Here is a 26,302-nt window from a genome sequence, read left to right on the forward strand (position 1 = left end):
CCGTCTCTACATGGTTTCCTGCTGCCTGGGAGAAGCGACTCGTATTTTTGTAGAATGGAAGATCGTCATCAATGCAGGTGGGGAACAATCATTGGCTTAAGTCCGTCGAGGTCCGGACCTGCATATCGGAACCGGCCAAAATATCCTCCCGAGTTCATTGCGCAAAGTATCGAATGCATCATTTCCAACTCAGACAAAGTTGTATCGCTCTCAACCTTTCTTGACGAGGGGATGCAGAGCGACAATGGACTGGTCCAGGTCGCCTCGAACACAAACACGTCACTCTCAACGCCGGCTTTGACCGATGCGGCCTCTCAAAAAGCTGACCTTCTGCGTCAAGTCGCAGGCACGAGCAGTTCTACAGATGGCGGGCTGATCGCGCAGTTGCTCAGCAACCCCTTCTTCACAGCCGTGAGTACTGGCGCAATTATAGAGGATGTATTTAACGCGCTGCTAGGGCTTCGGTCTTGCTGGTCTCGGTACCCTCTTCACCTTCGGTCGAAGAGGTCTTCGGCATGGAGCTGCCCTTATGCGACGACGTCTTCTGGTCGACGTCGAGATCAGTGTTCGAGACGACTCCTACCCCTGGTTTCTCTACTGGATGACGTTACATGAGCGAGGGCGATTGGCGCAGAAGGCATCGCAGACAAATACCGGTGCTTGGGAGTCTCTGCTCCAGCGACTCACACCTAGCATGCGCCATTTGGCAATTGAGACGGAGAAAAGAGAGCTGCCTAATGGTGCCATTCACACAAATTTTGTCTTGATTCCTGGTCCCGGTAGGCATGTGATCCGCTATCGGAATGCATGGATAATGGTCAACCGCCAGCGCGAGTCGAAGCAGTTCTCGATGGATGGAAAACCGTGGGAGACCGTTACCTTGACCACGCTGTATTCTCAGCGGCACGTCTTTGAATCGTTGTTTAAAGAGGCTCATGATATCGCCACTCAATCAGTCGAAGGTAAAACTGTTATTTACACCGCATGGGGTACAAAGTGGGATAAATTCGGTCACCCTCGCAGCAAGCGGCCTCTCGAATCCGTTATTCTCGACAAAGGTGTCAAAGAACGCATTGTCGCCGACGTCCAGGACTTTCTCTCTTCGGCCAAATGGTACTACGAACGGGGAATTCCTTACCGGAGAGGCTATCTCCTATATGGGCCGCCCGGAACGGGTAAATCATCGTTTATTCAAGCCCTCGCTGGGCATTTGAATTACGATATCGCCATGCTCAATCTCAGTGAGCGTGGTCTGACGGACGATAGGCTGAATCACCTCTTGACAGTCATTCCCCAACGGACGTTGGTTCTTTTGGAGGACGTTGATGCGGCATTTGCAAACCGCCGGCAAGTCGAAGCCGACGGGTATCAAGGAGCCAACGTGACATTCTCCGGCTTGTTGAACGCTTTGGATGGTGTGGGCAGTGCCGAAGAACGCATCATCTTTCTCACGACCAACCACGTTGATCGCCTCGACGAAGCACTTGTACGGCCTGGCCGAGTAGATATGACAGTGCGACTCGGTGAAGCCACGAATTATCAGATCGAGCAACTCTGGGCTCGGTTTTACAACGATGCGGATCCCAAAGGAGTGTTTAGGCAGATGTTCTTTGAGAAACTCCATGAGATAGGAGTCTTAGCCCCCGGACCTGGGAGAAGCAGTCGGACGAGCATGGCGGCCCTGCAGGGGCTGTTTTTGTACAACAAAGGAAACCCTCGTGGAGCCATTGACATGGCATGGCAGCTCGCACCGGGCGAATTACCCAGTGCCTTGAATAAGGACAGTCAAGCGCATGCCATCAACGCCTCTTGAGCGACGCTCATGCAGTTCGGCACACTACGGCTGTGTAAGCGAACTGGTGAGGTTATGTCACTATATATCTGTATACATATCTTGTCTATTCGCCAAAGTGTGGCGGTGCAACTGGACCTCCTCAGCCTCCTTTGGCCCCCACGGTCACTTGGCGAGCTGAAACGTCGTTTCCAGTGTAAGCCATATTTCTACTCGGTAACTTCAACTTGTTCAGAAGCCCACAAGCACCATTTGAAATACTCTAAAAGAGGGCTTGTCCATATCCCTTCAATTCTGTGATTGTCAGATGCGCCTCGGAACCAGCCCTGTGGAGTACATAAAGAGCCTTGGTGAAAAGAATATATCCACATGTGTCCTCCAACTCGTCACGTCAACTATTTGGCCTTGACATCCGGAATTCTACACAATGGCTGACCCGTTTTCGATCGGGACTGGAGTTGCTGGCCTTATCGGCCTGGCGGCCAGCATCATCAGCCAATGCTATTGTTATGGTTGTGCGGTAGCAAACGCCCCAGATGAGGCAAGGCGACTCGTATCTGAAGTCACCAGCCTGAATGGCATCTTATTGGGTGTTCGAGGGGTTGCTGCACAGGTGGATCTTCCAGAGTACCAGCTGGAGTCAGCATTAAAGAACTGCCAGGTTGTGCTTGAAAAGGTGTCCACGAAGCTACAAAAGTTCTCCCTCGATTCGAGCAAGTCGTCGGGGAAGCGCGCAATCAATCGCCTTCTTTGGCCGCTCCGGAAGAATGAGACTGAGGATCTCATTACGGCTGTTGAAAGACACAAGAACTCACTATCCCTTTCCCTCAACTCGCTCTCAGTGTAAGTTCAACCATGCTCACCGCGCAGGAGACTTACTCAAAGGCAAAATAGGGAGGCACTCATGAGCCAGAGCGCCAACATAGAAGCCGTCTCAGAGACCCTGGCCGAGATAAAATCAAGCAAGGAAGATCAGGAGCGAAGGGATGTCTTACACTGGCTATGTGAGCATCAGTATGAGGCCCAATTCCAGCGAGCATACCAGCTTCATTGCAAGAACACATGCAAATGGCTCCTCCACGACCCTGCCTTTCTCGACTGGTCCAAATCCAGATCTTCTTTACTCTGGATGCATGGCGCCGCTGGCTGTGGGAAGACCGTGGCTACAACTTTCCTCATCCATCATCTCCTCGAAAGACAACCCGTCGACTCTCTGTTGGCGTATTTCTATTACGATGCCAGCACGATTGAAAGCCTGACTCCACAGACCTTCTTTGGCGCCATTGTCAAGCAGTTCTGTTCGAATATCTCACCACTGCCCTCCCAGATCATGGACGCTTACAGGCGAGCTTCAAGTCGTCTCGGCACCCCGAGCCAACCAAGCCTACTCGAGTTGAAGTCCTTCCTCCAGCTACTGCTACAAACTACCGACTCGGCAACAGTGGTCATCGACGGTCTTGATGAGTCCTCCGACTACTCTGCAGTATGTGATTTCCTAACCTCGATGGTGCGAGGTGAAAAACACGCGCTCCGCGTTTTCATTTCTAGTCGACCAGAGGTGGACCTGCGTCGATCTCTTGCTGGGTTTCGAGATATTCCTGTTCCGGAAGAAGCGATTGAACAAGATATCAGCGTGTACATCAAGATGAGAATCCATAATGACCCACGCCTGGGCCGAATGCGCGATGATATGAAGGATTTTGTGGAAGCGACACTACGAACAGACTCCAACGGGATGTAAGTGGTGATATGGGATTATAGCCCAACTAAGTCTTCTATGGGTGCTTGCTGACTTTTTCAAGGTTCCGCTGGGTACAATGCCAGCTAGACGAGATGTCCAGGCTGAGGACCGTGGCTTCTGTAAAGCGGGCGCTCACTCAACTTCCTGTGAGCCTTGAAGGCTCGTATCTGCGCATTGTTGACAGCATCGCTCGAGAAGATATCCCATTCGCCACACGAACACTGATGTGGCTTGCTCACGCCTCCACACCACTGACCTTGCCCGAACTTGCTGAGGCTGTTGTTCTAGAGCCAGACTTTGACGAACTAGACCCCGACTCTAAGCTTCATGATCCGAACGAGGTTCTCGACATTTGCCGGAGCCTGATAGCCTATAATCCAGTTTCGCAAACCGCTCGCTTGGCCCATCATTCGGTTCGCGAATTCCTCACTGGGCGCCTTGATCCGACCTCGCAGTTTTTTATTCCAGCGCCCTCGTCACACCGCACTATCGCCGAGGCTTGTATCCGTTACCTTCTTCTGGACGACTTTTCGGCCGGTCCATTATTCAGACCAGATTTCATGTGGACACTCTCCAACTTTCCGCTGCTTCGATATGCGGCTCAAAACTGGACGTTCCACGTGCAGAGTTCGGGTGCGGAAGCCGAGTTAGTCCCTCTCATACGCAGACTGATGACCACACGGTCGAATCCCAAATTCCTCTTTTGGCTCCAGGTCGTCCTCTTCGACTCGTGGCACGGCTACGTACCCCCGAACACGGACATTGAGGCCGCCCGGCCACTCTACTACGCGGCGTCCTACGGTCTGACGGAGACCGTGAGGAGTCTGGCGAATGCGGGCGCCAACCTCAACGAACGGGCTGGCCGATTCGGCGGCACGGCACTGCACGCCGCTGTGTGGCGCAAGCGGCCCGAAGTCATCGACATCCTCCTCGATGCCGGCGCCGATCCTACCATCAGGGACTACAACGGGCAACTCCGGCAGACCTCTCCCTCGTCAGCGGGACGAAGCTGCACGAACGAATTTACAAGGAGAAGCGCAACAAGGGAACCTTGAGTGTCTTGTTAGACAGCGTCCTCAGACTGCGTGACAAGGAGCACGCCGTCTCAACGTCCCGGAGTTCAGATGCGGTTCAGGAGCGGGAGCGGGAGCGGGACCATCAAGCCACACATACTCTCAAACTGGTAGACGACAAAGGGATCTATCGGTCCTGATTTGTGGAGAATATCAATAGCTATTTCGATTCCAATCACAATTGTTCTAGTAACGGACGAACGAACGACCAAACGGCCATGACGAGCTTAACGGCAGATACGAGCATGCATGCAATTTACTTTTTTTTTTATCTAGGCTTGAGCTGACAAAGGAGAGAGAGAGCACAATGTCGAGTGTTCTGGATTTCGACATCCAAATCTATAGATATGAAGCTATGAGGATATGTTATACATGTTATACATGTAATCAAATCATGATGTGAGGGCACGGGAATCAAGAATACGGACATGCAGAATATGCATCAGTAGAATTAATTAATTGCATTCCTTTTATCCCTCCCAAAAGGGATACTTTCACTTGACACCTTAATAAGATACATACCCCTACCCAATCCTGATCAACAGTATTCCCTATCCTGTCGCTAGCCGTGCACGACTTGAAGTCCTTGCAGCCGAGCTTTCGCATGCCTAGGTGCCCTTCGAGTAGATTACCTGAAATTTGGAGCGAGAGCGATGTGCGGTGTGCGATGTGCGACATAGGATTCTCATATTCCGGAATTTAAACACGCAATAATGGAGACTGGCATTTCTGTTTTTCATCTCTTTCTTCCCAATCTGATGACATCTCATCTGGCATTGTCTGTCAACTATTGTTATAATCTATTAACATGATCATGACTCGTTTTCGGGGATGGCCACTCCGCCGTCTTCCTCGTCGTCGAAGCCGTCGTCATCCAGAGCGCCAATTCCTGCCCCGTCCTGCATCTCCAGGTCACGCTTGGGTGCGACATCGCCGCCGTCGACACTCTTGGTTTCCGGTTCCGGTTCAGGAGAAGAGCTGTTCCGCCGTCGAGGCTCGTTGTCGGCCGTGTCTTCGGGCCTGTCGTCTAGATTCATCTCTTCTCCCTTCTCATCTCCGCCAGCTTTCGTTTCATCGTCAAGCCTGCCACGCGGCTCGTTGCCCTTGTCCTGCTTCTGAGCCTCATTCCAGCCTTTGCTCCGATTCACCAGCGGTGTGTCGTCGTTGAACAGACGCAGGAGCATCGCCTTTCTTTCTTCCTTGGGTAACATCAGGTTGAGTGATTGGATCGACTTCCACAGCGGAAACACCATTCTCTCCTCCAACCCTTCACCCTGGTCTCCGCCGCCCGAACCGCCCGTTGGGGAGGCGTCGGTCTCACTCGGCTCCACAGTGAGCACACAGCATCCCATCCCCATATCGCGCACTTGCTCGGCCACCTCGCCCAGCTTTTCGCCTTCGTCGCCGTTGAATCTGGGAAACATCTCGATCAATAACTGCCGCAGCGTCTCTTTCTTTCTCAGCTTGACTATTCTCTCGGGCCCAACCCACGCTTGCAGCATCCTCAGCCCGTCCGTTTGGATCCGCCACGGACACACTTCCGGACTCGGCGCGTCCTGCTTTACGTATACCTTGACACCAGCATGGACGAATTTGATCCCCTTTCCTTCATTCTCCTGGAGGATTTCCTTGGCGAGTTTGTTGGTGTAGTAGATGTTCTTTGTAGGTGTGCCTTCGGGATTGCGGACCATATAGCGGTCATCGGGGAACTGAGGCGAGAGGTTGTAGAAGTCGCGGATCTGTTTGAGTTCGGGAAGAGCGGGAGACAGATATTTAAATGGCTCCTCAAACGGTTGGTCGCGGTTTTTCCTCTTCGGGTTTTGTTGTCGCTGAGGCTCTGGTTGTAGGCCAGGGCGCGGGGAAGGTTGACTGTTTCCACCGATTGAAGAAGTCGTGGTGTTGTCGAGTCCCTCTTGACTCTTAACCCGCTTGAGCGGCGCAGGATCCTGCTCATCACCGTCCTCGCGTTTTCGTTTTGTCAGAGGTCCGGAATCACCGTTGATCGCGTCGTTGACTGCTGCCACTGTTCCATTTGTTGCTGTCTCGGGTTTGGCATCAATTGCCGAGCTGTCGGCATTTCCCACTTGGACGGGCATTTGTACAGCACTGGCGGGCTTCTCCTCCGGCTTGACTCTAATCTCTGACCTCTTCTCCAGGATGGCGATGAAAAACGCTCCCGTATCTTGCTGGTGGGGATAAACACGCATGGCTCGATCGAGAGGCAGATCTTCCTTCGGAGGAAACATGCTCTCACATAGCTTGGCGATTCCCTCAGAGCCGGACTCTGCTCTCTGATCCAAAACAGACTTGTAGCTCTCCCAGATCCGACCAGTCTTGTCCATGACATTCCAGTGCTTGAGCCCGGGCGAGCGTTTTAACCCGGGAAGGAGATCCTTCGTTTCGAGAATCTGCACGAGCTGCGGACCTCCGCATCGACTAATCGCTTCTGCGAGGACGGCTTCATCTTCGACCGGGTTCATGCTGCAGGTCGAATAGACGACCCGCCCTCCAACTTTGAGCATCTGCAGTGCCCTGACCAGAATGCGCACTTGAGTGACATGGAGACCCAGGCCATTACTCGGTGTCCAGTTCTTCCAAATCTCCATGTTCTTTCTCACTGTGCCGTCTCCCGAGCAGGGAACGTCCGCTAGGATTCGGTCGAACTTGAGATAGCGGTTGCTCACAGGTTTCCCCTCAGCTGTTGGAAGAGACGAGATCTTGATGGAAGGGTAGATTGTTGCGTCGTGGTTCGTGACGATAATGTTTGGTGAGCTTAATCTTTTCATCTGATGGACCAACATGTGGGCTCTTCTATAATCGACGTCATTCGCGATGAGGAGACCAGTCGCCCGGCCATCGTCCTGATACTCTTCGCCCTCTGGTCTGCTGAGACCATTGGATATGTTTAAGGCGACCTGGCGACATCTTTCCTCTTCTCCAGCATGGATCATCTCTATCAGCTGCGCAGATTTGCTGCCCGGCGCAGCGCACAGGTCCAACACTGTCATGCCCGGCTTCAGATCCATGACCAGGGGTGGTATCATACTGACTACCTCTTGCCGGGTTATATTCCCCACGTCGGCCTCTGCCACAAGAAACTTCTGAAACGAGGCAAAGGGTTTAAATCGACGGATAACGTTCTTCGGCGTAGTCATGAACCAGGCCAACTGGTCGGGGTACCATTCCACGGGTCGAGGCGCGTCGACGTATTGCCCTTCGTAGGTGATTGAAGTGATCTCAGGGATATAGTAGTCGCGCAGTCGCTGTTGGACCGCCAGGGCATGTCTGGGCTCCGATGTCAGTACATGGGAAGAGAGTGTGTGTTGGCAAAGAGAAGACGTACGCTCTGGACCCGGTGAACCTAAAGCTGTTGGGTAGATCCCTTCGCATGGCACTCCAGAAGTCGTCCCTCTCTTCTTCGGCCACAATGCCAAGCTGGTTGTAGTATTGCTCAAACTTGTCATTGTTTCGACGAATATCCTGCTTGCTGCCGCGAGTGTCAGGACGAGGACGTGGTCCTCCACCCCCACCACCACCGCGGCCGCGACCACCCTGCACGAGACATCAGTACTAGTCAAGCTATGTGTTGAAAGGCAGAGCTTACCTTCTTGCCGCCTCGCTTGCCCATTGTCTCTGAATGGGCTAGAAATTGATATAGCCAAAAAAGTCAAGCGGCACGCAGCATTAGCAGCCAGCCATCCAACGCATGTGGGGAAATTTTGTGGTGCGGAGGTGCAAAGCCAAGGATGGTTAAAACAGCTTGTACTTTAGTCCTTTTCAAGCTATGTACTGATGCTGCCCTACCTAGAGCCTTCTTCAGGCCTACTGGATGTAATTGTCTTGGTCTGACACCAAATTCGGGGAGGTTTGTCGTGGACGAAGAGTATTTGTCTACCAGTACAATGAATTGCCCACTACGTGCACCGTAACTAGGAGTCCATTTGAGTATCGTTGTTTTTACTCCCATTGTTCTTGCATGATTTCTAACAGTTCCGAGCTCCAATGTCGGTCTGAAGTGAAGGATATGTAGCAGCATTCGAAACAATCAAAAGTGGACTTGTCAGACAACACCATGTATCACCTGGGGGATGGCAGCTTCCCACCTGTTGCATGATGAGGCTGACAGCAAACTACTCCTCAATCACCCTTGAGCAAGCACTCTACCTACAGATCTGACTCGCTTAATCTCGAACACCATAAGGCCGTGCCAGAGTGACGCCCAGCACGGCCTTGATGTCGCCACACGCTTGTCCGTGAGGTGGATCGAAGGTGACACTGGTGCTTACGGGTATCGTTCAGGTCGAGTCTGGAGTACTGGATGCTTGTGTTCAAGAAGGCTCCTCCTTTGATTACTAGCTTTTATGCAGCGCCAGGAACGCTCCTCAGGGTAGGGGATTTAATTATTCGTCAGCACCTCGGATTCCATCTGGCATCCAGTCATGCAAGAGGCTGATCCAATCAGAACTGGAACCGCAGTCGCCTAAGGCGTCTACATTCGGTAATACCGAGTAACCGGTTGAAGAAAAGGGTGCCAAAGGCCTCCAAGCCCGGATTTGGTAATGTACAGGGAATGGAATTTGCACAGCCAACCTCTAGCAATTACAACCCCCTATACCTTCAGACCTCATTGGTTTCACCAGAGAGAGAATTCCAGAGCAACGACAACGCTGGATTCGAGGGCAAGGATGGTTTCAGCTGACCTGATCAAATCTCCTCGAGACAAGGAATTGGAAACGTTGTCATCCTTGGCGATGATGGGAGACGGTGGACAACGCTGCGTGCGGCCGACGTCCTCGTATGGACCTCTATAGGTATATCCTCCTCATTCGGAGTACACAGCTGATTGACTTGATCCCACAGGCTCGATCCTGTTAGGGCAACGCGTTCGTTTCCACAATCTCCGTGACTGTGGGTGACACGATTGGTGACGCTTCAAAGTAATCGATTCCTCAACCAGAAGGATGCCTAATATCCCTCCGACATGGACAAAAGGGTGGCCGATCCTTCTCCACACCCCCAATCATGTTATGTCAACAGTTCGGGGGAATACCGCGGAAAGGGACCCCCATAAGGAGAATACCAAAATTAACGCAAGGCTGCGGTAGCGCTGACGAGGGCCCAATGAGATCGACGTTAGGCAAACGAGTACCGCTGCGTTATGGGAAATGCAGTTTGAACATTCTATGCACAACACGAGGGTCAAAGGAATGTGCAATTTGACGTGCTGCAGTCTTCTCACCGGCTGTCTACCGGAATACCAGTCGAGAACTCCCGAGACCACGGCATCAATCACAGGATTGGGGATCCTGTGGTGGTGCTGAATAGCCTTCCAAGAACGACCAGGACGAAACATGCAGCACGATATAGATATATAAAGGGCACTCGCAGCTCTTCATTCTCAGTGCCAGCCAGTCGTCAATCACTTCTCACATTTACAATCGGCAGATCATTTCCTTCCGTCACTCGTTACTTATCAGCTTCTGTTCAGTTCAGATCGCTTCAACACCGCAATAATGAAGACCTCTAGCATTCTTTCCTCCATCGCCCTTGCCTGCGTGGCAGCAGCTGCACCGTCTTCGGACTATGGAAGTTGGGGGAACGGCGGAAAGGGTGGCAATGACGGGAAATGTGTGTCCCAGGACCAGGCTACCAAGATTGTCCATGACTACGCCTTCTTCCTCGCCCACGCCGACCCCAACCAGCTTGCGCAAGCCAACGCGACAGCTCAAAGAATCCTCGCGGACGACTTCACTGAGCAGTCCGACTCCATCAACGGCTTCCTGGGCCTCAAGGTAAAGGACGTCCCCCATAAAGCGCAATTGCCGGAGAACTAATTCAGGATGTGTATAGCCCGGTGACCTCACTTTCCCCAACAAGCAGGGATACATCAGCGAGGTCTTGACCCAGCCACCCGTGATTGGAATCACCGACCTTCAGCTCATCCCCTTCAACTGCAACCAGGTCCTCTGGTACTGGAAGTTCGACAACCCGGGCAACTTCAACGCCCCGCAAGCGCCCCAGCCTGTTCAGGGCATGAACATCTTCGACATCAACGACAAGGGTCTCATTGAGCACGTCAACGTTGAGTTCAGCGTCTTCTTTTACGTCGACTTTGGATTCAACGTCTCTGGCTTCCGCGGCCCCATCACAGGTGTGAACCCATAAGCGACTCGTTCGGCCAAAGCAGTTACTCCAGCTGCACAGACATTGTTGGAGGGTGATTTGAGGATGCGACTCTGATTCACTGTGATTATTCTCTACATTTTGGGCATTATTTCTTCTGAACAGAGCCGGGTGGAAGATGTGGTTTCATATGCAGCGGTGTTGATAAGTGCAAGTGTTTACCGTAATCGTCATTTTGGGTAGCACTTTATAAAATTCCAATGTATTTCTTAGGTACATCATTTTTCCAAGCCCCTGTTACAATTTCTCACACCCATTTCGGGATAACATACGAGGATCTATTATTACATACTAGGTAGGTAGCCAAAGAAATTCTCCGCGTGTACATACCTGGTACCTAGTGAGCTAGATGACAAAATAAGTGGCACATTTCATCAAGTGCGAGAAGATCCCGCTCTTCGTCGATTACGACACCCCAATCTCCGTGTATCACACAAGTGCCCTTGACTCCGATGCTCGGCCAGTCACGCAGCTCTCGAGACAAGAAGTTGACTGCCTACTCAACCTCTTCTGGCAAAGACCGGATGTTGGCATGCCGATTTTAGACCGTGATACTTTTGAAGAGCAGTATGAAAGCCTCTGGACTCACAGCACACGCTCACAGAATTCATCGGCCCTTGTGAATGCAGTCATAGCCATCGCTTCACAGTACGCCCACGGATCTGGCCTCGTCGCACGGATTCCTCACTCAAAGAATTTTCATTGTGCTTACCATGGGGACGCCGCTCTGGCTGCGTTTTGCTACCTGCGGCGCTCTCGGAAAGAGGGTCGAAAACGTGGCCACCATGGCCCGACCCTTCATTGATGACTGTGCAAACATACGCCCTCGTAGTTACGTATTTGCGTAACGCGGGCCAGTATGAGACTGCCTATACGATGATCGGGCTGGCTATCCGCCTCGCGTATGCACTATTTCCCCAGCCGGGTGGAATTAACACTAAAGACCTGATACAAGCGGATAGGAGCAGGAAGACTTGGTGGATTCTAGTACAGCTCGATCTGAAATGCTCGCTGGAGCTAGGAAGACCGATGGCTGCGCGGTATTCAACTCCGCCCATTCTCTTTCTTCCCGTCCATGATCCAGACGCAGTGTGGTATTTACAGTACCAATTCTGCTGGTCGAAACTCACAGCAGCAATGCTCCTAGTGCACGAAATGTTCCAGCGACGCACAGCTGGCAACTCGGCTTTCGATGCAGCAATAGTGGGAATGACCTCTGAAACGATGGATTCCGCTTTGTATCCTTTGACGGAGTGGCTCAGGGAGATGTCGATGTTCACTTTTCTACAACCTAACACGAATGTCGTCTCCGCAAGGGCAAATGCAATTTCATCACTGAAGCATCCTTGGCTATACAAGCAAATAACTCTGTTCTGGCTTCATTATCACGACTATCTCAATAAGATTTATCGTCCGTGCATAAAATATACCAGTCCTGCGAATTGTGATCACGACGGTCATCTTGGCCATATCATCGCGCGTGCCAGAGAGTGTGCAACCAAGTTTAGCTTGACTGTTAGGTCTGTGGAAACCAGGATGAAAACTGTATCTCCACCACTTCTACAAAGTCATCATAATTGCAAGGGTTCCAGCCTTTTTGTAAGCTGAATTTCTCCAAATAAAAAGTAAAATTGCATTAATGCTGCCAAAGCCACCTCACCTCGGCTATTACGTCTTGAATCCCCAGATGTCGGGGAAGCATTCCCGGACATGCCCACCTCAAGGAGAGAAATTTAGATGATGCACATCCAATTTTGCTTCAAAATTCCTTTGTGGTTTTCGAGGCAGCAAGCAATGGCACTGACCAGTCACGACCCCAAGAATACTGAGCCAATTTTGCCCGAAAATATATCGATGGCGTTCGGCGAGGCTGAGTACCTCGAGGATTGTCAAGTCCACAGTATCAGTGCCGATGACACGATTGATGCCGACACGGTCGACCCGGAGACACCTCCAGATGGAGGCTGGCAGGCATGGAAGGTAGTGTTGGGAGCCTTCGTCGCTTTCATGTGCAGTTTTGGATGGTTACAATGTCAGTCACAATCCCAAATCCTTCCAAGCCACACAATTTTATCCGAACTTGCAATCAAGTCCGCAAACAATGAGCTAAATCCGTGACATAGGTATTGGCATTTTTCAAGACTACTACCAGAATGATATACTTCGCGGAATGTCGCCGAGTACGATTGCTTGGATTCCTTCTGTACAGTCCTTCGTAATGTACATGATGGTAAGTAATAAGCCACCAGATTTTTGAAATGGGTGATAAATTTACGGTTCTAGGGTATCGTGACGGGGCCCGTGTACGATAACTACGGAGCAAGATGGCCCATGTTGGCAGGCTCATTCCTCACAGTCTTGGGAATGATGCTGACCTCCATATCCACAAAATACTACCAAATTTTTCTTTCGCAGAGTATTTGCTGGGGTGCGGGACTGGCTCTTGTTTTCTTCCCTAGTAAGTCTCAAATCCTGGTTTGCATTCACCTGCCGGGCTGACAGGGGCTCTGTAGCTGCAAGTGTCTTGGGATCATGGTTTAAAAGACGCTATTCCCTTGTCATGGCTGTCGCTGTGTGTGGCTCAAGTGTTGGCGGAGTCATCTTCCCCATAATGATGGATCGCATTGTTCAACCTCTGGGCTTTCCATGGGCAGTTAGGATCGCCGGCTTTCTGAACCTGGTACTTCTGGTCATTGTAAATATGATGGTCAAGTCTCGAATACTGCCACGACCTCAACCATTACGCATTGTGGACTTTTTTAAACCTTTCGCCAAACTTCGATTCTGTCTGACCGTGTTCGGTGCATGTTTGGTATACTTTAGCATCTTTCTACCATACAACTATGTTATTGTGCAGGCGAAAGAGGCCGGAATGTCAGCAGGGTTTGTTCAGTATCTGGTCCCAATCATGAATGCCGCAAGGTGAGTCGCAAAATCCTCGATTATCCCTATCATCGATACAGATATCAGTGCTGACACGATCCAAGTATACCTGGGCGTGTCATACCGGGGTATTATGCTATTCATTATGGCGGTTATAACGTTTTCATTCTCATATCAACGATCGCGGGTGTTTTGTGCCTCGCAATGTGGTTGCCGGCGAGATCGGATGTCGCTATAGCCGCTTTTGCTGGACTCTATGGAGCTTTTGGTGGCGGCATATTCACCATGGTTTCTTCACTGGTTATTTATGATTGCCCTGTCCGCGACATGGGAACTCGATTTGGAACGTTTTTCTTATCGACATCATTTCTGATACTGGCGGGTAATCCGGTTGGCGGAGCAATTGTCTCGCTTGAAGATGGGGGTTATACTGGCTTGAAGATTTTTACTGGAGTTACCATGTTGGCCGGAGTATTTTCGATCGTAGTAGCGAGATTGATGATCACCGACTTCAAGATCATGGTCAAAGTATGACATGTATAATCTTGTTTCACTCTGCGACTAGTTGTATTATGAAAAGAGAGTGGATATACAAGGTTAGATAAAGATTGAACGAGTCTTCTTATACTATGGCAATAGCCAGATAGACACATCACGAGACATCCTACATGCACTGGACTGGTGTGCTATTTTACTGCTTCTGTCTGTCATACCATTAGAACAACTTGTATGACTTTTTGTTCAAAATATACCCTCGAGAGGTCAGATTTTCTGATACCCCGTTTCATTCTCTGAAGTAAGGGTTGTCCTTCGGCCATGTCTTGATTCACAGTACACGATATTTTTACAGAATGAGCCAAATAATACTCATCCTGACAACTAACACGACTTTCAACTTCTGCTCTGATCTTCAGCGAAATCAACCGCGGCTATCATCTGAGGTTGTAACCAGACTGTCAAAGAGACAAGATAGCTTTCAGACTTTTCCACTCGTAATATTATTCATCATATCCAAGCGCGCAGTGAAATAATTACCGCGTGCCAATCACCTAAATATGTACCAGTCTCCGCACGTTTCTCCGTGATTGGATTACGTTCTCGAGGTGTATCTGGCGGTTGCCAAGACTCTCGTTCCATGTTCGGTTTGTCAGCAACCGAGTCGTCGAGCGGTGGGTGAGCGGCACCCAGGCGGCACCTGAGTCATGGACGGTGATAGCAACCTCATCGCTTGGTAGCAGCTACTTTCCGTTCTCGCGCGGCTTCACTCTCGATGAGCCCATGACATTATCTAAAATCGAAGCCGCTAGTCCCTAAAAACGAGGCATACAATGTCCCTTCGCCGTAAATCGTGCGATGCTTGTTTCAAGGGCAGACGGAAGTGCGACCTTTCCTACCCTGTCTGCAAAAGATGCAAAGCGAGCCAAAGGCCTTGCCATTATATTCATATGCCATTCAGGCGACAGAACGATACCATCAGGGGGGGATTCGACTCAATTGAAGATGAAGCCTTAGACGCAGCTGCGACAGTCAGTCAGGCAGAGAACAGTTCACAAGATGGGGAGTCGTGGGGTGCGTTGAGCTTCAACATCAACCTACAGGAGGCCAGCTCCATGGAAGAGCTTCTGTTCCCTTGGATAGCACCCAATATTGTGGGAGACCTGGGTGAATTGAAACCCGTTTCTGACATAACCCAGAGCTTCAATTGGGTGACTGCGCAGATGAAAACCTACCCTCGTTTATTTGCTCGCCAGGCGGAGACGCCATTTATTCACAAGTCGCTCTATCCAGATCTAAAACCCCGCTCGATTCGCGCAGCTCTGACAGTTTGTGCCGCCTCCGAGAATGTGGTTGAAGCAAATAAATCTATGCTCTTCCGCATCCTCGACGCCGAAGTCGTGGACTTGCTGCAACCTGGGTCAGGCTCGACGCCCACCCTGCTTGAGGATCTGGCAAAACTGCAGGCGATAGTGCTATACCAAATCATACGACTTTTCGATGGTGGCCTATCACAGCTTACTGTCCTGGAACAGCAGGCTGATATGCTTAAAGCCCTGGCACTAGGGCTTCTTCAGCGGTCAGATGTTGAGCTTCGCGATGCACAGCCTGGCTGGGAGTCCTGGATCCTAGCAGAGAGCGTTCGACGAACTGTTCTACTGGTTTTCCTGGTCTACGGAGTTCGTTCAGTCTATCAGCACGGCGTTTGTCTCGAGCTCCCGACGTTGGTTCTTCTACCCGTTTCGACCCAAGCCGGTTTCTGGAATTCAAAGGCCAGCTACGTGGAACTTGGTGATCAGGCGGGGACGTTGAAATACAATGATTTCAGCACGCTGTGGCTCACTTCTCCACCTAGAGAGCTTCAGGCTTTTGAGAAATTGCTTCTTGTATCTTGTAAAGGCATTGATCAGGTCCAAGCCCACGGCGGTCTCGACCTGGCCAATCAAAATGTTCAACCAGGCATGAGTCAATCATACTGAACAATAGGAATCCGAATCTCCTGTCAACGATTGTTCGACGTTAAGAGAACATCTCTCTTTAGAGGGACCAGGGTGTTCCTTGGATGACACTGAGGCATTTTCAAATACCTCACCACTCATTCTTGTTTGCCCCTCTGAATCGCCCGCTTTCAAGAAACCCGCACCGCGCCGCACCCCAAAGTTGTACGGAGTATGTATATTCGCGGGCAATTGTGGATGCGCCCCGCCCAATCCCGCACGCCGCCAGCGGCCTTCGTCAGCATCCTCAACAAGGTTCGTCACTCAGCCTTGCGGCCTTCATGCATTCACGTCAGTTGGTTGTAAATGGACGACAATTTATTAACACTTAAAAGGCGCGGTATGTACAGTATTAAATCTGTAGTCGTTGGATGGCTTCATCAATTCTTCCTCGTCTTCGACCTCTTTCTAGGTGAGTTTTATCAATTCGCAGATCTCGGTATAGCTTTTCGTTCTAGATCATTCCCTACCAATATTGGCTGACAACCAGACTTTGTAGATTTCTCTCGAGCGGATCATCCAAGATGCCCATCACCGAACTCATATTCCCAACGTACAAGCTTGATGCCGAGTCTCTTGCGGCTTTGAAGACCAATGAATCCCACATCTTCTCGCACCTTACAAACGTCAATGGTCTCCAAGCCGCCTTCAAAGGGCAAATCCTCGAACATAATGGATCTCCAGTTGATCCAAAGAACGTGAGAACATTGCTGGTTTTAGGTAGGAAGAGACTTCAAGTTTCCCTCTCTATTATTTCCTTGAAATTTTTGAATTGTTCCGAACTACATTTTGGTAGGAAGCATCTGATTGACGAATACATGGCGGTTACGTACGATAGATTGGGTCGACTCAGCGTCCTTCGATGCTTTCTATCCCAAGTCCGAAAAGTTCCAGGCCTTCATTAACTCGGTGAAGCCTTTCGTCGCAGCTCCTGCCGTGCCGGAACTCTACGAACAGCAAGAACGATCCATCGCCTGTACGTCGACGAATGTTACGCAGATCTTTAAGTCAACAACAAGCGACACAATAGAAAAGGCGTGGGAACAGCTGAAGAGCTCGATTCGAGATCAATACTCGATTGTAGATGCGCCAGCCTTTTACCATGCGACTGGGATCAAGAACGATCAGGGCAAATTTCTAGGGTTGATCGGGTGGCAGAATCTTCAGGTGAGCAAACATTACGAGACCTGAACTAAGTAAAACTCTGTTCAACCAACTATTTCTTTTTTTAACAACACTCCGGGTCAACAGAGAGACAGACACATCCGTCGGTCAATATTGTGCTTTCCGGACAGTGCTGGACTGACTCACGAGAATATTCAGGAATATGAACGTGTTGGAAAGACCAGTGCCGTAATGGCGCGCATCCACGAATTGAGCAACGAGGCTGGCGGAGAGGTGGAGAATCTCGTGGTGCAACTGGGCCAAATCTAGAACAGGGTGTCGAGGGCGGCGGCGGCTCACGGCATCCTCGACAGGTACATGGGCCGAAGAGCAGCCACATGCCAACCAAAGTCATGGCGAGGTTGCGGGTGAGGTGTTGGTGAAGGGGTATTTTTGCACGTCAAGTATGGTACCGAAAACCTCTCTACTCTTGATTGTTGTTGCAGAGATAGATATCTATTAATAACAGCCTTGCTCCCCAGGTGTTACAATCCTAGCCCATGCCAGACCAATCCCGAGCCTTGGCTTATTTGCTGTCTAATGGTTCGTTTCCCGGTTTGCTCCCACATGGATTATGTATATTTTCAATCTGCAAAGAAACATCACTTCTAGACTAGTTAGAGGAAATCAATGGTTCTCTCTCTCTTGAAGTACTTCCGCTTAACCTTTTCTTGTCCTGAATACTCATACAGCTTGGCCAGGGCGATCTTGCTACTTGCACAGCTTGGCGGGACATTATTCTACGATCGAAGCAGGAAGGTGTGCTATCACCGAGTTGATCGCGATCAGGACGGGGTGGTAACAGCAAGCATGCTGGAAGGAATATGGCGAGTGATTATATATTTTGGTAAATGATGGTAAAGACTATATTGTGAAATGGATCTGACTTTGTTTGTTGAACGAATACACGGGCTTCGGAACATCTTTTGTGTGTGAATGATCTTATACCTGGTGTTCTTCAAGGTCTGAAACTCCGAAGACCCACAACTCTCGACGAACTGTCAATGGCGGGGAAGTGGAGGTTGAGGTTGAGATGCAATGTCTCGTCGTGGACAATCACTATGATGTATATTCCATTTATTCTGATCATGTGAGAAATGGAGACATGACTCTCTGGATGTGAAGCACGTTGTGGCCTTCCAATAAAATTCTCCTTCTTATGTCGCTGTATCCCAGACTTTCCGCTACACGCTTCAGGTCTCTCATGCTATCCAAGTACCTCACCCTGCCAGTCAGTTCGACAGCCTCTGGTACGTTTCTGAGAAGAGTTTAGAGGCTGACCTCTCGACACAAGCCTAATCGGAGGAATGAGCGGCCAGTTCGGTGTATGGCACCCTGGAGAGTGACAGGCTTAGAAAACCCCAATGGTGTAGACATATTCCTAGCCATATTCGACCCGTAAGAGTAGCGAATCAAAGACATCAGACTTCCAAGGGACTTCATCAGGAACCCTGAAACCGAAAATCCCCATATTGTGTTTGTGGGGGAGGGGGAGGGACGAGCCTGAATGACGCTGAAAATCGTCCTCGTAAACCTGCCAAATCAGGCTAGTACTACCTAACCATGTCAGCCAGAACGGATGCTCAACATATCGAGGTATATAAGTTAAGTCCGCGGCGGCAAGGATCCGGAGTTATCTGGAGTAAATACTCCGGACGATGATTTATCTGCCTATCGAGTAGATCCGGCTCCTTCGATGATCCACTGAGCTGCCTCGGAGAATGTGTGCTAATCTAAACGGAGGCCACCAGCAAAGACCGTGATTTTTTGAGAAGCAACAACTTCTTGTAGAACCCAAGCTCGCGTGAGCTAGGGACTTCGAAGCAAAGCACACAGACGATGGAGGTCGCGGTAAAGCATGTTGCCATTTTCATTTTGATGACGCTGATGCTCACGGTAAGCCTTTGCCACGTTTCCGTGACTGAGATGCGTGACAATGCGTGCAGCAGTCGGTGAGGCTCTGGCATGAGCAACGCGAGCCACTGTGCAGGTGCCTCGTGATTCTTTGTATGATCTCCGTGTAGTAGTTTAGCACGGTCCATCTGCTAGAACATCTCCGTGTAACAAGTTGTAGATAGAGCACGCTAAGCAGTTCCGATCGAGCTCTGCCCTTTGGGGCTCCGAGATCAGATTGTGTTGATTGCTGGACGACCATCATGGTCATATAATTGAAGTCAGGTCTGCCGACGGTGTTGACCTATGATGTCAAATCCCAGAATCGTGTTATATACTGGAGTATTTGTGCTATTGTTACTCTTCTCTATCTAAAGATGCACGGTCACTTTCGATGGATCTTGCGTTGGCCCTTTAGTCCATTACAGGTCGTCAAGACATGAGCAGGTCAGGGCAGTCTGCATCATGGGGAGACTGAATGCACTCCAAGGTATGTAAGGGTTCATAATGAGGTAGTATCAGAAACGGGGTTAGCCGACCTGCAATTTCAACTTCAGAAGGACCGCGGGCTGATGACGCCACCTCTCCACTGGCGATGAAGTCGACTGTGGCATGGGGTGTCAATTTCAATAGATGGAACACCTATATGTCAGCTCTCTGATGGGAATGTAGTCCATACGGAGTCACGTCAATGCCCGTGGATCTTTTATGTTGACAATTATGCAGACCGGAGCCGGAGATTTAGGGCACTTAGTGAGTTCACTGGCACTTTAATGGTTAGCTTCTAATTGAGAGGCATAGACCGGTCACATATAACACACATATTAATGCCAATGGAAAATGCTAACATGGCACTAGACAGGTCTAGTCCGGCCTAATAAGGCCCATTCAGGCCACCCGCCCACCTCGGTCCTTTTCCCACCACCGGAGCCCGTTACTGAAGATGCCTACTTGTACAAGTACCTGCAACACTGCTTCTTCTCAGGCAGCTATGCCGCCCTATATCTCCATCAAAAGGAAACGGAATCTCAAAGCCAGCATCTGACCATGAAGCTCGTCATATCTGGAGCGACGGGATTCGTCGCCACGGAGCTGATCCGCCAAAGCCTCAGCAACTCCAGCATAACTTCGGTGGTGGCCTTGGCCCGTCGACCTATCACGGTTCCCGACAACCTTGGCCCTGAGGCAGACACGTCCAAGCTGAAGACTGTGGTCCTCGAGGACTTTTCAAAGTACCCGGACGATGTGAGGAAGCAATTGGAGAATGCGGATGCTTGTATTTGGTCCGTCTCTCCTGTCTATCCGTGCTTCGATGGACCCCTGCGGTTCAAATAAACGTGGGGACGGGGGCTAAAAGTCCAGATTCAGGACCCTCGCCATCACTCCCAGCAAGTCCAAAAGCATGCCGTGGGACGAAGTATACCGAGTTTGCCACGAATACACCATGGCCGGACTCAAGACGACGTTCGAGTCGTCCAAGGTTGCGAGCGAATCGACCCCGTTCCGTTTCCTGTACATGAGCGGCATTGCCGCTGAACGAGACCAGACCAAAACCCCCCGGTTCATGCCCAAATACTCCTTGATGCGGGTAAGTTCCTGACAATTTGACACCACAGACCGCCGAAGGCATCTGACTCCTGCGACAGGGCGAGACTGAGAACCAAGTCCTGGCGTTCGCATCCTCACATCCTGGCAAGATCGAGGCTACCGTCGCGAAACCGGGACTGATCACGCAGCCGGGGAGTATACATCACTGGCTGCGCTCCACTTTACTCTGGTATGTAATTTCTCTGCCCAGCATAAGTGTCGTGGAAATTGCGGCTGCCATGTTGGATCAAGTGGTGAATGGGTTTGAGAAGGATCCTTTGATGAACGAGGACTTGGTCAGAATTGGACAACGTGTGCTGCACGAGAGTAGTTGAGGAACTTCAATGCAAACCGGGGCTTATTGAGCCGACCGTGTAGAGAGGCAAGCAGATTGGGGGTTGCATATTATGGGTTCTGAACCTTTGCATTTCACGCATTTCGGCATGGCATTTGGCAGAAGGCAGGAAACGAATGCAAGCCGGAAAAATTGGAGGGGCGGTGCTGTGTTCCAAATTCGATATTGCCAGATGCGTGAACACTCTGTGCGACGACACCCAGAAGGTATCAAGTCCTTCATATCAAAATGCCTGTGCCGGTTGCCCGTGCCAGCCCAACCGACGCCTCACAATGCACTTTTGAACCCTCCCAGAAGCCCCTAAACTCCGCGCTTGTCAGATCCAGTCTTCATGATCACTAGAACACCCATCGGTAACTAGCATATCTTCCCGCGGTTTCGCTTTTCCTGATGATCTTAACAACGTTCCCTCTCTTTAAGCCCAAATATTTGGCTACAGGGTCGCTGAATTGGATTCGAGGCAATTGCGTCTCCTTCAAACGGTACCTATCCAGGAGCACTTTCTTCTCTTCTGCGCTCAACAATACATGTTTGGGCACTAGTTCATGTCTTGTAATATTGACGAGAAGGTCCTGCTCTTGAAACCATTCAGCGGTAATTCCTCGTTCGGTAAGTGGCTCGAAGGCGCGTAGGGCAGCAGCCGTCACTGGTCCAATGGTAATGAAAATCCCCGTGGTAAACTTATTCGCATCAAGGTGCTGGGCAAATGCGCGTAGATGTTTGATGCCAATGGTAGTTTCGGGACTGAATTCGACCCAAATCGTGCCGGCTGTCGTTTGAGGGTTCGGATTCGATTTCGTGGCCCGGGGTGTGTCGCGCTTGATCATCTCTTCCGTAGGGACAGCTTGGAGTTTCATGAGCCTCCTCCTATTAAATGTGAGAATCAGGAGTGAAGTCGTCTAGAATCCATCTCGACTCACTCGGCATAACCGCTTTGAGGATCGCCGAACTTGCGCTGAAACTGATCGCGCGAGATTTTTAACTCATCCTCTGCGATTGCGTAGCCCTAGAAACAATGTCAGCTCCAGCAAGACGGCGTAGAGGAACTCTGATCCTTCCGTACCCTGTCGACGAGCATCTCCAACACTGTCCTCCATGTCCGCCACAATCTTGTTACCTCCTTCTCAGCTTCGACTGAAAGTTTGGGCCTGTCATCGAGATCCATTTTGAGCGCGCTAATTGGGTGACACGAACCAAAGCGTTACAGAGCAGAGACGTTGTCCTAAAAGTGGCTGCTTTCGTGGATGTTTTCGTAGATGCACGACCGCAGGCTGAGGAAAAATTCTGGATAAACCTCGGCGGTACATGAGTTACTCGGATAATAGATTCGCCGTTCCGTGGGAACTGACTGATCTGACTCCTGGCCAACACCCATCCAACACCCTCAGGAGCGTCTAGCAGGACGCCTGTAACAAGGCTGCAGACCAAGCAGCAACAAGGCCTGGAAGGAAGTCGTATGTACTTAGATGTAAGATACCATAAGCTTGGTTCACTACAGCAAGATTGGTCCATTAATTGATGCTACTCCCATTCGTGTTGAAAACTATCTCTGGCAGACTGCAAGGATGTTCATAACCCGACGAATATGCAGACTCGGTGTCCAACGTGTCGCCGCGCCCTTGCTCTGGCTTATTCATTTAGTACGCCTTGATCTCTCAATTCCTGGATCGCGTCCGCAGCCCATTCTCCACATCTTCTGACTGGTTTTGTTGGGTCGAGCTTCTGTCCTTTGAGATTCAACTGACGTCCAGGGACTGCGATTCCTCGGCAGATAAGTTCAACTCGTTCATAGTCGGATTGCTTCACATGACCGATGTCTCGCTTCTCGTGAAATTCGGCCCGGTCATCAGGGCGCGTTGCTCTCTTGTGTTCGTATGTCATGCCCATCAGGATGTTGCCAGTGACGTGATAGGTGTGGCCCGAGCCGGTGCCGTTCTCATGGGTCTCGACGAAGATGGCTTCGTGGTCGCGCGCGCCATGAGTGTAGACGTGGAAGACGCGATATGTTGCCATGACTAGAATGTGAATGGTGTCAGGAGAGTTTGTTTGTTTGATTATGTGAAGACGGTGCTAGCTCTCGAAGGCTTTGTGATTGCAGATACCACGAGACCGACTAGGGAAGGAGAAAGGTCAAAAAGACTCATGGAGTAGAATATAAAGGCAAAATAAAGGCAGTGCAGGCCAAACACGATTCGTCAGTGATGTATTACCTTGGCGGTGCTTTTGTAGTTTTAGTGATTGTTGCAGCAGCGAAGAAGGATTGTCGAACTATGGCGAGTCTCAAGCAAGGAGAACGCCTGGTTCAGCATCGTATATGAGGCTGGGCTGGGTTACCCTTCCTTTACCTTCCCTTTAGGCTAAGCAGAACGCTCAGTTGGTTAGTTTGCTCACCATGGAGTTCCCCGGTATCACAGGCTAGATGATTCTTTGTACTCTATTTGCCACGTTGCTGAGGTCAATCATTGTGCAATTCCCCTATAAGCGCTGAAGTATGTTGCTGAGGTGTTTCGCTGGAATATCTCTCCTGGAAAACAATGTGGAGGGAGCAGAGTTATGGGTATTGCTTCTGTGGTCCCTGTGGTTCCTGTGGTTCACCTTTGTTGACAACTCATGAAGCTTCTCCATCAAAGCATGGTTGATCATGGACACGCTACAACAAGCTGATGATGGGTTAGTCTACAATTCACCGGAGCCGCTTAGTGGACCACAGATATCAGAGTGCAACTACTTGCAGCTCCAGCATTCTGGTCCACCGCAGCGACTACGGCGAGCTTGAAGAATGTCTAAACGAATTCTATCCGGCTGACCACAGGCCGCAAAGCGCCATTCACAGTCCCGCACGAAATTCCCAAGATAATTTTACTCCACACCGACTTGAATCGACACCAACCCGCAACTGCGACTCGAGGCGAGCCCTCACTTCATTCTCATTCTCATCACTAGTAACCTTGCCACTCTGTCTCGACCGCGAGACTCTTCACATTCACTCTGTGTCACTCTGTTGTCACCTAAGAAGACTCTGGCTTCCACGTGCTCCTCACTGAGTCCTTCTCTTCACCTGCCACGACCTAGTATGGATTAGGAGAATATATATTAACCTCGACCATCTCTACCACGACCTGTCCCTTCGGTAACTCACTTTTGGTATCTGCGACCCCTGTCATCAAAAATGGCCGACGTTGACGCTCCTGCTGCCGCCGATGGCGCTCACAAGCGTCCTGAGAAGCCCGACGAAGCCAAGTTCAAGGAAGCCCTTGCAAAGGCCGAAAAAGACCACGAGGCTGCCCAAGCTCGCTTCGTATGTCTCTTCACTCAATTAATGGAACATGAGAAACCTTAGCTGACACTTGACAGAATGCTATCCGAGCCAAGCTAGACAGCGCCCGTCCTGGAAAATCCACTCCCGCCAGCGATCGCTTCAAGGAATTGGTCGACGAACAAAAATCCATCCGTCAGAAGCAGCAGGAACACAAGGCCGCCAAGGCTGGACAACAGGAAAAGTTCAACCAGAACGATGCCTTGATGAAGAAGCTGTTCGCTGAACAAAAGGAAGCTCGCAGCCGTGCTGGATTCAAAAGTCCCGAGGAGATCGATGCCAAAATTGACAGCATCACCAAGCAAGTCGACTCCGGCCATATGAAACTGGTTGACGAAAAGAAGGCTCTTGCCGAGATCTCGGCTCTTCGCCGCCAAAAGAAAGGCTTTGTGGGCTTGGACGACTTGCAAAAGAAGATCGACGAGAAAAAGGCAGAGAATGCTGAACTAAAGAAATCGTTCGACAACCCCGAGTCCCGAGCCCTCTCCCAAAAGTTTGAAGACAACCAGAAAGAGCTCGATGAAATCAAGGCTGCACGCGAAGATACCAATAAGAACTACGACACCTTGAAGGCTGAGCGAGACCGCCTGTACGAGGAGCAGCAAGCGACTTACGCCGCCATCAGGAAGGTCAAGGATGACTATTATGCCCAGAGGAAAGCTTACAAGGAGTATGAAGACACGGTCTACCAGCAACGGCGAGAACGCCAAAAGGCCGAGCGTGAGGCGTACGAGAAGGAAAAACGCCGTCGCATCGCCGAGCAGAAGCTCGAAGAAGCCTCCGAGCCAGCATTCCTGGATCAAATCCGCACTGCCGAAGGCCTGATCCGCCACTTTGACCCGAACCATCAGAACGATGAAGGCGACAAAGGACCTGGTCAGTTTGCTGCTACTGCCCAGCGAACTGTTGATGAGTCTGGCTTTAAGGGCATGAAGGTGATGAGGAAGGAAGACGAGGACTTCTTCGTTGGTAGTGGTGGCAAGAAGAAGGGCAAGGGCAAGAAAGGCGCTGCCGCCCCCACCGACTCTGGCAAGCTCAATATGAACATCGGTATCATTGAAGAGCTAGCCAAAGTTGGGGTCGACCCTCCAAGCACCCAGGCCGATGTTCCTGGTGTGGTTGAGAAACTCAAAGAGAAACTGGCCGCCTGGAAGAAGGACCAGGACACACAAACCCAAAAGGTGAGGTTAATACCGTTTCGACTATTTGACAGCCCTGCTGACTTGCTGCTCCAAGAACATCGAAAAAGCCAAGAAAGAGATCGAGAAGCTCGAACAAGAAGCACTCGATGCATCCAACGCTCCGTCAACAAGTGCCCGAAGTGGTCGTTACAACCACGCAAAGAAAGTGGCGTCAAAGGATGTGGGCGTAAACGGACCTGTCTCTGCGGATGGTGAGCTAGCTCAAGAGAAAGACGCAGTTGCCGATGTGGCCAAGGAGCTGCAGGAAGCGAAGATGGAGGACAAGGAGAATGAGGCGGCTGAAGCCACACAGTGATTGATTCCGTGATGAGGACGGGCATTCAACTGGGCCCCTTCCCGTCGCATGCCTATGCTGTTTTTGCATTCCCCCGAACCTGTAAGTCCGGGGTATCATCGATGCATTGGGGAGCGGGTTGCTGCGATTCCAACAAAAGAACGCGAGAGAAGTCCGACAGATTAAAAAAGCAAAAGGAAAAGAAAGCATTGCCAGTCTTCCCATGTGAATTAGCGTTGCGGTATTTCAAAAGGAGCCTGAGCGTGCATGGGCGCAGCTAAAAAGTGCCTCTATAAAAAATCCAGACGATTGGTCTGCATACGAATAACCCAGAACTTGAACATCTC

At 50.6% G+C, this 26,302-nt stretch overlaps 11 protein-coding genes across 11 annotated transcripts; 8 read left to right on the forward strand and 3 right to left on the reverse strand.

Annotated features, from left to right (window-relative positions):
- Positions 1–54: 54 nt before the first annotated feature.
- Positions 55–1,813, forward strand: Z517_07354 (uncharacterized protein; the record flags this gene model as incomplete). The annotated part of the gene is made up of 2 exons (XM_013429092.1): positions 55–411; positions 458–1,813. 2 exons carry the CDS (start codon positions 55–57, stop codon positions 1,811–1,813), a joined length of 1,713 nt encoding a protein of 570 aa, XP_013284546.1.
- Positions 1,814–2,219: 406 nt separating this feature from the next.
- Z517_07355 (uncharacterized protein) lies at positions 2,220–4,588 on the forward strand (the record flags this gene model as incomplete). The annotated part of the gene is made up of 3 exons (XM_013429093.1): positions 2,220–2,635; positions 2,687–3,529; positions 3,595–4,588. The coding sequence occupies 3 exons, from the start codon at positions 2,220–2,222 to the stop codon at positions 4,586–4,588; spliced, it is 2,253 nt and encodes a 750-aa protein (XP_013284547.1).
- Positions 4,589–5,418: 830 nt separating this feature from the next.
- On the reverse strand, positions 5,419–8,234 carry Z517_07356 (uncharacterized protein; the record flags this gene model as incomplete). Its single annotated transcript, XM_013429094.1, has 3 exons — positions 5,419–7,891; positions 7,950–8,158; positions 8,211–8,234. The coding sequence occupies 3 exons, from the start codon at positions 8,232–8,234 to the stop codon at positions 5,419–5,421; spliced, it is 2,706 nt and encodes a 901-aa protein (XP_013284548.1).
- Positions 8,235–10,119: 1,885 nt separating this feature from the next.
- On the forward strand, positions 10,120–10,771 carry Z517_07357 (uncharacterized protein; the record flags this gene model as incomplete). Its single annotated transcript, XM_013429095.1, has 2 exons — positions 10,120–10,398; positions 10,457–10,771. 2 exons carry the CDS (start codon positions 10,120–10,122, stop codon positions 10,769–10,771), a joined length of 594 nt encoding a protein of 197 aa, XP_013284549.1.
- Positions 10,772–12,583: 1,812 nt separating this feature from the next.
- On the forward strand, positions 12,584–14,206 carry Z517_07358 (uncharacterized protein; the record flags this gene model as incomplete). Its single annotated transcript, XM_013429096.1, has 5 exons — positions 12,584–12,821; positions 12,913–13,019; positions 13,073–13,247; positions 13,303–13,711; positions 13,777–14,206. The coding sequence occupies 5 exons, from the start codon at positions 12,584–12,586 to the stop codon at positions 14,204–14,206; spliced, it is 1,359 nt and encodes a 452-aa protein (XP_013284550.1).
- Positions 14,207–15,117: 911 nt separating this feature from the next.
- Z517_07359 (uncharacterized protein) lies at positions 15,118–16,146 on the forward strand (the record flags this gene model as incomplete). The annotated part of the gene is made up of 1 exon (XM_013429097.1): positions 15,118–16,146. One exon carries the CDS (start codon positions 15,118–15,120, stop codon positions 16,144–16,146), a length of 1,029 nt encoding a protein of 342 aa, XP_013284551.1.
- Positions 16,147–16,688: 542 nt separating this feature from the next.
- Z517_07360 (uncharacterized protein) lies at positions 16,689–17,598 on the forward strand (the record flags this gene model as incomplete). Its single annotated transcript, XM_013429098.1, has 3 exons — positions 16,689–16,884; positions 17,003–17,331; positions 17,488–17,598. The coding sequence occupies 3 exons, from the start codon at positions 16,689–16,691 to the stop codon at positions 17,596–17,598; spliced, it is 636 nt and encodes a 211-aa protein (XP_013284552.1).
- A 2,343-nt stretch (positions 17,599–19,941) lies between these two features.
- Z517_07361 (uncharacterized protein) lies at positions 19,942–21,143 on the forward strand (the record flags this gene model as incomplete). Its single annotated transcript, XM_013429099.1, has 4 exons — positions 19,942–19,974; positions 20,080–20,504; positions 20,590–20,809; positions 20,868–21,143. The coding sequence occupies 4 exons, from the start codon at positions 19,942–19,944 to the stop codon at positions 21,141–21,143; spliced, it is 954 nt and encodes a 317-aa protein (XP_013284553.1).
- Positions 21,144–21,501: 358 nt separating this feature from the next.
- Positions 21,502–22,328, reverse strand: Z517_07362 (uncharacterized protein; the record flags this gene model as incomplete). Its single annotated transcript, XM_013429100.1, has 3 exons — positions 21,502–22,030; positions 22,084–22,169; positions 22,227–22,328. The coding sequence occupies 3 exons, from the start codon at positions 22,326–22,328 to the stop codon at positions 21,502–21,504; spliced, it is 717 nt and encodes a 238-aa protein (XP_013284554.1).
- Positions 22,329–22,792: 464 nt separating this feature from the next.
- Positions 22,793–23,176, reverse strand: Z517_07363 (uncharacterized protein; the record flags this gene model as incomplete). Its single annotated transcript, XM_013429101.1, has 1 exon — positions 22,793–23,176. One exon carries the CDS (start codon positions 23,174–23,176, stop codon positions 22,793–22,795), a length of 384 nt encoding a protein of 127 aa, XP_013284555.1.
- A 1,156-nt stretch (positions 23,177–24,332) lies between these two features.
- On the forward strand, positions 24,333–25,976 carry Z517_07364 (uncharacterized protein; the record flags this gene model as incomplete). Its single annotated transcript, XM_013429102.1, has 3 exons — positions 24,333–24,461; positions 24,518–25,660; positions 25,716–25,976. 3 exons carry the CDS (start codon positions 24,333–24,335, stop codon positions 25,974–25,976), a joined length of 1,533 nt encoding a protein of 510 aa, XP_013284556.1.
- Between the last annotated feature and the right edge of the window lie 326 nt (positions 25,977–26,302).

This window comes from Fonsecaea pedrosoi, assembly GCF_000835455.1.
Source record: "Fonsecaea pedrosoi CBS 271.37 unplaced genomic scaffold supercont1.4, whole genome shotgun sequence".
NCBI classification, from domain to species: domain Eukaryota; kingdom Fungi; phylum Ascomycota; class Eurotiomycetes; order Chaetothyriales; family Herpotrichiellaceae; genus Fonsecaea; species Fonsecaea pedrosoi.